This window comes from Bison bison, unplaced genomic scaffold (genome assembly GCF_000754665.1).
Source record: "Bison bison bison isolate TAMUID 2011002044 unplaced genomic scaffold, Bison_UMD1.0 scf7180017864068, whole genome shotgun sequence".
Lineage (NCBI taxonomy): Eukaryota > Metazoa > Chordata > Mammalia > Artiodactyla > Bovidae > Bison > Bison bison.
The window spans coordinates 4,658,397-4,668,152 of NW_011494640.1; the positions used below are offsets into that span (position 1 = coordinate 4,658,397).

General features: G+C 38.2%; 1 protein-coding gene across 1 annotated transcript in view; it reads right to left on the reverse strand.

Moving 5' to 3' along the window:
• The window catches only part of PSMD1 (proteasome (prosome, macropain) 26S subunit, non-ATPase, 1), an 80,643-nt gene extending 71,253 nt beyond the window's left edge, over positions 1–9,390 (reverse strand). The window contains exons 1-6 of the mRNA XM_010837099.1: positions 9,271–9,390; positions 7,593–7,614; positions 5,833–5,876; positions 5,130–5,203; positions 4,773–4,942; positions 1,560–1,765 (exon numbers count right to left, since the gene is read on the reverse strand). Of these exons, the coding sequence (XP_010835401.1) occupies positions 1,560–1,765; positions 4,773–4,942; positions 5,130–5,203; positions 5,833–5,876; positions 7,593–7,614; positions 9,271–9,390 (636 nt within the window). The remainder of the gene's footprint in view (positions 1–1,559; positions 1,766–4,772; positions 4,943–5,129; positions 5,204–5,832; positions 5,877–7,592; positions 7,615–9,270) is intronic.
• Between the last annotated feature and the right edge of the window lie 366 nt (positions 9,391–9,756).

A 9,756-nucleotide genomic window follows, 5' to 3' on the forward strand; every position in this document is an offset into this window, starting at 1 on the left:
AAAATCCCATGGACGGAGGAGCCTGGTAGGCTGCAGTCCATGGGTCGCTAAGAGTCGGACATGACTGAGTGACTTCCCTTTTACTTTTCACTTTCACGCACTGGAGAAGGAAATGGCAACCCACTCCAGCATTCTTGCCTGGAGAATCCCAGGGACGAGGGAGCCTGGTGGGCTTCCGTCTATGGGGTCGCACGAAGTCGGACACGACTGTAGTGACTTAGCAGCATTAATATATGTATATGAGCACTGGGAGACAAAGTAAGATGTACTTCTTACTTTGCTTTACTCTTTTTTTAAACACTTATCACCTCTTTACCTTACAGGGAATAGGTGTCACTGCCGGTTCCCCTAGTGGATTATTCCATTTGAGCAGGAACTTTGTTCCTTGCTTCCCACTGTTATCTCCATTGCCGAGAACAGTGTTGAATGAATAAAAACAAGTATTTTAGTTCTAGTCACCTGAAGACAGGGAGTAACTGCACAAAAATCAAACAGCAAAATAAGGGCCATTCTATGACACTGGGCCATTCATATATTTACACTCATTTAAACAAATCTTACCACTGCTGCTAAATGCTGCCTTAGGCTTTAGGGACCCAGTGGTAAAAGCACCTGTCCTCAAGTAGGTTCTGATCTGGTGGACCTAGTTGGATCTAGGGGTTGAGGAGGATATGGCTGGCAGGGAGTGACAGAAGGATCTGTAAACAAATGACAGGTGAACTGAACTATGAATCTTGAACAGGAATAAAGCAGGTAAGGAAAAGAAAAGGATGTTTTCCGGAGGGGCAATATTTTTGGTAAGGGGAATGAGGCACGGTCCATCTAGAAGAAGAGACAAAGTCAAGATGGCTGGAGTACAGAGAGCTAGCTCGTGGAGAAGGAAAGAGGGTGAGGCAGGCTAAGTGGGCACTTAACAGATCAATCTTCATTTAACTCAGGCTTGCACCTCTCTGACCACATTGGTTGGTGACTTACAATTGTCATAATTATTGCAAAACACCCCCAAACTAGCAAAGTATAGTTTTAGCCGTAATAAAGGGACTACAATAGTAGCTATCATTATAGTCTTCTTTAAAAGGGCAGAGGACTTCTCTGATGGTCCAGTGGTTAAGAATCTGCCTGCTAATGCAAGGGTCACAGGTTCAATCCCTGGCCTGGGAAGATTCCCCGTGCCTTAGGAGAGCCACGGCCACGTGCCATACTACTGAAGCCTGCACCCTAGAGCCCATGCGCTATAGTAAGAGAAGCCACGGCAATGAGAAGCCCAAGCACAGCAACTAGAGAAAGCCTAATTAAGACAACTTCCCCATGCAAGACCTCAAAGGAATAAAAGTGGTAAGACAAAAGAGGCTATTCAACAAGCACAGCCAAAATTCCTTTATAAATACATTAAAAATATAAAAAAACATATTTTAAAATCATAAAAATAAACTTTTTTCAAAAGAGCATTGCATTTTATTCTAAGCTAGAGTTTCTTCTCACTATAATTTTCAGTTTTAATAATTTGCTCTGCTGATTCTTCATCAATAACAATCTCTAAAGTTGCACCCTCTACCTACCGACTCAAGTATAGTCTTCTCAAAGACGTCCAGTCTTCGTGTTTCCAGAGCAATGCCGATAGCTTGCTTATACTTGTGATCATCTAGACATCTTTGAAACATTTTATTCACAATGCCTTCCAATCTCTGGTCAATTGGTTTTTTTTCTCCTTCGGGCAAATCTGCATTTTCCACACATTGTTTGGTGTAGTGATCAATGCACTTTGCTACAGAGAAAATAAAATAACTGATTACTTTGTAAATTGGGCTGATACTACTAGAAAGGACAATACCTACATTTATCACCATGAAAACTTACGGGATGACTGTGGAGTAATAAGTAAATTTCAAATATTTTAAATGCTAGAAGTTATACCTTCAAACAATACCTCCCTTCATAACAGTTATACTAATTCCAAAGTTGACATTATTTAAAACATTACTATCTTTTTACTGTACTTTGACCAAAATTACATTATTCAACTTGGCCAAGCTGCTTATTTTACAGAGTTGGCTACAAATAGCTGACTGTTTCACTTTTCAAAAAACAAACACTTGCCATTGAGAATATTAACAAAAACCTATTGTAGCAATTATCACGTGGCAATAAATTATCAGTCTTCACATTAATGAAACTATTAGTTCCTTGAGAGTAGAGCCTGCCTTAATCATCTTTGTAGAATAATGGTGAAATGACCTGAAATGTGTCACTGGTCCCAAAGGCAATCCCAAAGAAAATTTCCAAAACCCTTTCCAGCAATCAGCTAAAATATTCACTGCCTCAATGTGAGGTAGGGTGAACTTTTCACACATATTTCCCCTCTCCCCTAGAGTATGAAAATTCATGCAGTGGTGCACATGCACTATTTGGCTTTCACATTTCACAATGATTTGGATGAAAGGGGAGGAAGTATCATGTTTACAACTTATACTACTTTACCATCATACCATAAACTTGTTAAGAGCAACCAAAAAGGGAAATTACCCTAAGACTTCTTCCACCTTCATAAGGAAGATAGCCACTCAAGCTAAATGAGATATATAACAGCTGTCCTCTCTATAACTCACTGGCTTGTCACTCTCCATTTCAAAGAGAAAGGTACAAGGAAAAGATTAATGAGTTGCAAACTACAGCCTTAGCAAACAGAAATGATTGAACTAGCATGAAGAACTGCCGATCGACTACAAGGCCCATGTCAATGGGGCTATATTCGGGGGAAGCAGAACACTTTCCTAAACTGGAATATACCAGGTTCAGGATCGATCCAGGAAGAATTAGACAGGTTCAGGTACAGTTAGTAAGAACAAAGTGGCAGTCACAACACAGACCTTAAACAATTTTCATTGCAGAAAATCTTTACCAGGCCCCAACAGGAGCTTTTTGAACCAAATGTAGTTGCGAGGAAACATTACCCCTGTCTCACCAGAGAGGAATCTCAGATTTAATAATGGAGAAAGAAAAATGTTACCTCCTAGTTTCAAATGAGACTCGTGCTCTCACTTACCAGGTATATACTAACTGTAGCCTCATTTCTAACTAAAGTCTTATTACAATTGGGAGAAAATTTTTAGCCTTGAGTTTTCTGAGTGTACTGTTTATGACATTCATTTAAGGTCCTAGGAAGGTGTTCCTAAATTCTATTTTATGTATCTTTTCACAGATCTCACTGATATTATGAAAAAAAAAAAAAAAAATCCATTGTAATAGTCCCAAGAAAACTAGAAGGGTGAACCCCATTTCTACCTAAAGAAGAGCAAACAGAACTGGTCTACCAGTCAACAATCACCTCTTACAAGCTAAGATTAAGATGATACACAGGAAGGAAGCTGCCACCTCATGGACCAACTGTCCTGATTAAAATCATTTGTAAAATGGTAACATTACAAGCACCTGCAGATCAATGCTGGATAAAATTATCAACACTCATCAAAATAAATCCTTCAAATAAAAAGAAAAGAGATAAAAGTATTTAACTCCCCATTCCTAACAATGCAGGGGAAGTGTTCTGGTTTCAAATGATATGGTCTATTCTTTAAAATAATCTGTTCTTCCCACAGGATTCACAGATGAAAACTCCAATTTAATGAATCCCCAACAACAATAAAGCTTGAAACATCCTCACACCATCATGGCAAAAAATTTTTAAATGTGAACACAAAATCTTACTACAAACTTCAGGGACATTTGAAAAGTACCCCTTTGGACTCCCTAGTACAGCATTTCCCAATTTCTGAAAGAGAATACCAATTTTCTCCCTTTAAAAGTTCAGGGGAATAATACAGATCTCCTCTTAATCAGGAATTAAAAAAACTAGCTATACTATACACATTTCCAGAAAACACTCTTGGGCTATCTGTAATTATGACCTAAAGCTTGATATTCCTAAAGACATGTCTGAAGGGTACACAATCTCTTCTTTCATCTATTAGAGCAAGTGTTTTCTAACATTTTTAAAGCTACAAAAGCTCAGAACAAAATCTTACAGAGCTGATTCAACTTGCAAGATGGAGAACCCAGAGGCTTGCCTGTGTGCTACCTTCTCACTTCAAAAATACAGAAAAAAATAAGACAACAACGGTTACTAGTAGAAACAATATGGATTTCGTAGAGATTAAGCCTAGATTTTAAATTCTGACCCTCCTATTTAATAACCATGTGTCTTTATCATCTTGAAACCCAAGTTTTCTCATCTTTACAACAGGGTGAGCTCCCCCTTCACAGGAAAGCTATGAATAAACCATGAAATGAAGAATGACCAAGACAGTGCCTAGCACAGTGGAAATACTGAATAATGTTTTCCTGTGCTAGAAACAGTTCTATAAATTGCTATCATTTAATTTCTGTTATTCACAATAACCTGATTAAATTTTTTTGTATAAGCATATGCCCACTGGAAAAGAGATGACCATAACCACTGAGATAACTAACTTTGCCTTAAGTCAGCTGTTTCTGAATAATTTCTTAGTCACTCTTAAAATATTTTGTGAGGTGAGTGCTTTCATTAATAATTACTGTTATTGATGTTACTGTTTATTATGATAAATAACAGCACAGAATTCTAAGGCAGATCTAAAAACTCAAGTCTGCATAAGATTATTGTAGAAAGATTATGAACTTTCATTAAAATGAAACGTGCCAACATCAAAGAGTAATTCAGGGGGGAAAAATGCTATATGTAGGAGAGCAAGAAAGAGGCCAACAATATAAAGCCTTACTAGATGGAAGATAATTACCTATAATAGTTTCCACATATTCAGAGTTATCATTGACATTGAAGAGGTCACCTGCTCCAAGTGCATAATTCAGAGACTCCTCAAAAGCCCCCAGGTGATAAAATACTTTAGATGCCACTAAGGCCGCAAACTGCCGACTCCGGAACCCTTCATCTTCATACAAAACTTCTCTGAAAGAAATTAGGAAGTATAGGCCTAGTTCAAACTGTGGTTCTCTTTAAAAATTCCAAATCTATATACTCAAGTCACAATTTAGTGGCAGCAAATTTCTAAATGAATTTATAAATCACAAGACCCACATCCATGGATAATTAAGGTTGATCTACTTTATTCCAATTAATAGAAACAAATTCTTACATTTTGTCTACAGACTCAGAAATTTCTGCCCAGAAGTCATTGACAACTGCATTCAATTTGTGTAGTGCAAATTCCTGTAGAAGATAAAACCAAAATTCGATTTTGAGACAGGCTTATCATTATATTTCCTTAAAAAAAAAAAGCAAACAAATCAATGGCCAAATTTTAAGTCATATTTACTAAAAGTTTTAATCTATGACAAATATAAAAGTTTACCAACTAACTTACATTTTCTCTTTGGCTTACATACTTCCTTTCTGTTTTCAGTCATAGAACATGAGACTAGCCATATAATGTCATTCCTTATCATACTGAACATTTTTATTCTTTGACAGTATGTGTGAGATTGACTCTAGGTTGCTGGTTTGGATATAAATGAATTCAGGTGCCTAGAGCCAACTAAAGTATATTTAAAATTCTTGTCGTATGAAAAAAGTTTTAAAATATGTGATTTCTGTTGATACAGAAAATTGGAGGGGGTTTGGTTTCTAGGTACCATACTGAGATATATTTGCCTCAGCTTTGCTAAACTCTAGGGAAAACCAACTGTTGTTGCCAAAACATTGTCTTCTGGGTCTAGATTTCAATGAGTGGTTATAGACTGGGTACGATGCTATTTTAAATGATGGAATATACACAAATATCAATATAGCCAAACAGTTTCAAAGCACAAATATTAAGCCCAGTTTTCTTCAACTCATACCTTAAGCTGTGGTTCTTCTTCATCCAGAAGAGAAATAATTCCAGCTATAAGACAAAAGGTAGACTGTGATTAATTTAGTTGCTCAGCTGTGTCCAACTCTCGTGACCTGATAGACTGTAGCCCGCCAAGCTCCTCTATCTATGGGATTCCCCAAGAAAAAATACTGAAGTGGGTTGCCATCTTCCAAACTCAAGGATCGAACTGGGGTCTCCTGCACTGCAGGCAGATTCTTTACCAACTAAGCCACCAGGGAGGCTATATATTGTGATTATGCAATATATATGCTAAGATAAACTAATGCTTAATGAAAAATATATCACAGTTGGAAAATAAGCATTTTTTGAGGGGTGACTTCATTATAGGAATGATTATTTTTCTTTAAAACCAAAAAGTTTCTATTTCAAAGTTCAAGAGTTAACTGTTATCAAACTCTCACGATACCACATATATCACATTATGTGCCTAATTCAACAGTTTTCAAAGTATGGCTCCTGGATCAATTGGTACAAACATTACCTGGGAACTTGTTAAAAATAAAAATTCTTGGCCCCATTACAGATCTAGTGAATCAAAAACTGTGGGGGTGGGGTCCAGTAATGGGGCCACAAGCCTTCCTTACAATACTGATATTCATTATAGTTTGAGAATCACTGGCCTAATTGACTGACCAAAATGAGAAACTTGCCTACACAATTTTAGAATAAAATTATTCACACGAAATAAACCAAGAGTCATAAAATTATTTACAGAAGCAGGAATATTTACTTGTCAACTCAACAGAGTAAAATAATTTGACTATTTCAAGATGCTTATATTAAGGTACCTCTGTTGTATTACAAGTAACCTACAAGGTTTCGCTAAATGATGAGCAATCTCACTTGTTCTGACATGTTACTGAAGCAAAGCAATCCTCATGCGAGCCTGAGGTGTTGGCACCAACAGTGAAGAGTAGAGGAAATAACTGTTCTCTCCCAAAAATGCACCCTGAAATACAGTCACATATCAAAGGGATTATTAAGGGGAAAAAAAAAGTGGGAAATTATTGTCCTTGAACCATAAAGGAAACTAAACTGTTTCTCAGATGTTTTCCATGTAGGTCCTAAAAATCATTCTGCAACAGTGAGTTGAAACTGTAAGCTGATACAAAAAGTGTCAAGGCAACTTTCCTTAGTAGATGTAGTCATTTCTAAGTGTTAAGTGTAGGTTTGCCAAACAGCTTCAGGAGTCTTTAAAGAGTCATATGGGAAAAGACACAAAATTCAGCGAAGGAAACTATGCCATGGTTCTAGCTAGGGCATATTACTATTCTAAAACTTTAAATGCAGATAAAAGGAACCTCTTGGTGCTATAGGTTGGTATAACAAATTCAGAAGAGAGAGGCTGAATTGAAAGCATGAAGAGAAAACAGATTAAAGAATCCAATGTGGGGGGTGGGGGGAGATTGGGAACTAGTGACAATGAAGAGCTAATAGAGAAGAGTGCCTTAAATCTGGAACAGATGGTAAACAGCAGAACGCTTTATCAAAATACTAAAAATGCTACCCATTCCCTTATCAACAATCAACAGTATGCCTGAACTGCTTTTACCAAAAGACTTGACGAAAATTTTTGTACACTCTCCTGTTTGGTTTCACTTATGACTAACGTGTTACATGGTTGTCCTGGCTTAGAAATGCTGCCATTGTTCATGGAACACAATGAAATCAAATACCTACACTTCATACACAAATATTTCCCATCTTAAAAGCAGGAGAACTCACCTTTAGATGGGGGATGGGTGCACTGGGGAATGGGAAAGGTTTCAGGATGCTAAAAAATCTCCTGTGCCATAATACGAAGTCAGCAAGTACTATCTAAGTTGCTGTATCAACTTATAGCATTATTTAAAATAGCATATTATTCATAAACATGAAGCTATGCTCCAGAAGACACAGCCTGAAGTTGAAACAGTTGCCTCAAAGAATTTCATTCTAACATCTCCCTTTTAATACCCCCCTATCTCTCTCTCTCCACTCCCTTTCACAGCCAAAACTCTTGAAAAACTTAACAGTACATGCTGACCTTTTATTCACCACTGTGTTTGTAGTGTCCTGCAAGTGCCTAGACCATAAATGAACAAATAAACCGATTAATTCAAACTGGAACCTGTTAGCTTCTCTTTAGCACCAGGGACAGATCCTAAACCACAGCCAGCCAAAGAACAGGAAATCAGGTGACAAAAAGGTTTGGAGCAGAAGCTGATTAAGTAATCCTGTAAATGTAACCAATGAGTAACAAAATAAGTACTATTCTATCATCACTGAGCCTCAGAGCAGGACTTCAGAAATCATCAGGTTTAAATTCTATTAAGTTCCATACAAGTGTTTTCTTTTTAGCCTCTACTTCAAATACTCTAGTGACTGATTTATTGATTCGATTAGTTAACTGATTTCTTCATTCGAGATACACTTTTGAAGTTCTGCCATCTGCTTGGCAGTTCTAGGAATTATGAAAGGTTTCCCGCCCAAAATTCTACCACAGACAGAAAGACAGTAGTCAGGTAAGTAAACAAAGTAATTACAGGACTGTAATGAAGGAAGGGGATGGATCAGGGGGAGAGACCCAGCATGTTTTAATAGGATGATCAGGAAAGACTAAAATGTGATCAGAAACTAAGGACTGAGAAGCTAAGGGAAAACTTGAGGAAGAAGAGTTTAGAAAGGGGGAAGAGAATGTGACAGGGCCCATAGGAAAGAAACTGACATATTCAAGGAACAGAAAGGCCAGTATGATTATGTAAAACCGAAGAAAAGAGTAGTACAAGACAAAGCAGGAATCAAATCATGTAGGTCTTTAAACTTGTATTTTACTATAAACACAACAGAGAGCACTGAAGGATTTTAAGCAAAAGAATATTATGTGATTAAAGTTTAAGAAAGAATACTCTGACTACAACAAGAAGAATAAACTATATGGAGGTAATGTTGGAAAAACAGAATCTTAGGGCTCTCACAGCAACCCAGGCAAGAGATGAAGGTACTTTGGGCTAAGAAGATGAATCTGAAAAATAATGAGTCCTACATTTACAAGTGGTAAGAAATTTAATGCTAATTTTATCTTTACAGAATTCTGACTGGAAAAGCTTTTACTTACACTGAACTAAAACAAAAGTCTAAGTCTATGTACCGGTGGCATTTCTTCAAGTGTAAAATTATGCCTTCCAGGGTCCCGCCAATTTAAGCAATCTTTAGAAACACAAGTTCCTTAAAAGTGCAAGTCACTGTCTTCTGATCATCAGTTTGTTTACAACAAAACACTTGCGGGACAAGTGTAGAGTAAATCAGGACGAGAAAAAGGTCTGTGAGCCGGCAAAAAAAAAAAAAGGCACCAAGACTGTGGACAACTTTGTGCAGATCGATCTGTAGTGAGGGGCTTAAAAATCTCCACTTGAAAACTGACTTCGGAGCTGATACCACTGCAAACGTCATTCCACGAATCCACGCGCTCAAGGGTTAAGTAGAGGAAACCCGCCCGCACATCCAGGAGTTCCTTCTTCAAGGTAGCAGAGTTACCGCGCATCCAGCCTCAAAACCTTAGGCTGATTCTCAGTACACAGGAAAAGTTCTCGGAGTGCCTAATTAAAATATCCTTGGAATAAACTCAGAAACGACCTGCCCCAGCCCTCGTTTAATTTAGATTTCACTCCAAAGAAGATAAGAGCTGGGTCAGGTCGGGAAGTACTGTGTAGCATGGGCTGCCTTACCGTCCGGCTGCACAGAGGGAACCATCCCACCCTAACCACCCGCGAGAAAGGGCTGGGATCGGACGGCCCCACACGCTCAACCTAGGGAGGGAGGGAATTAAGGAAAAGCCGTTGGGGTCGGAGACCGGCCAGGGAAGCCCCTAGGGTCCGGGCACGGGTCGGGGGGAGTGGCTGGGGGGGGG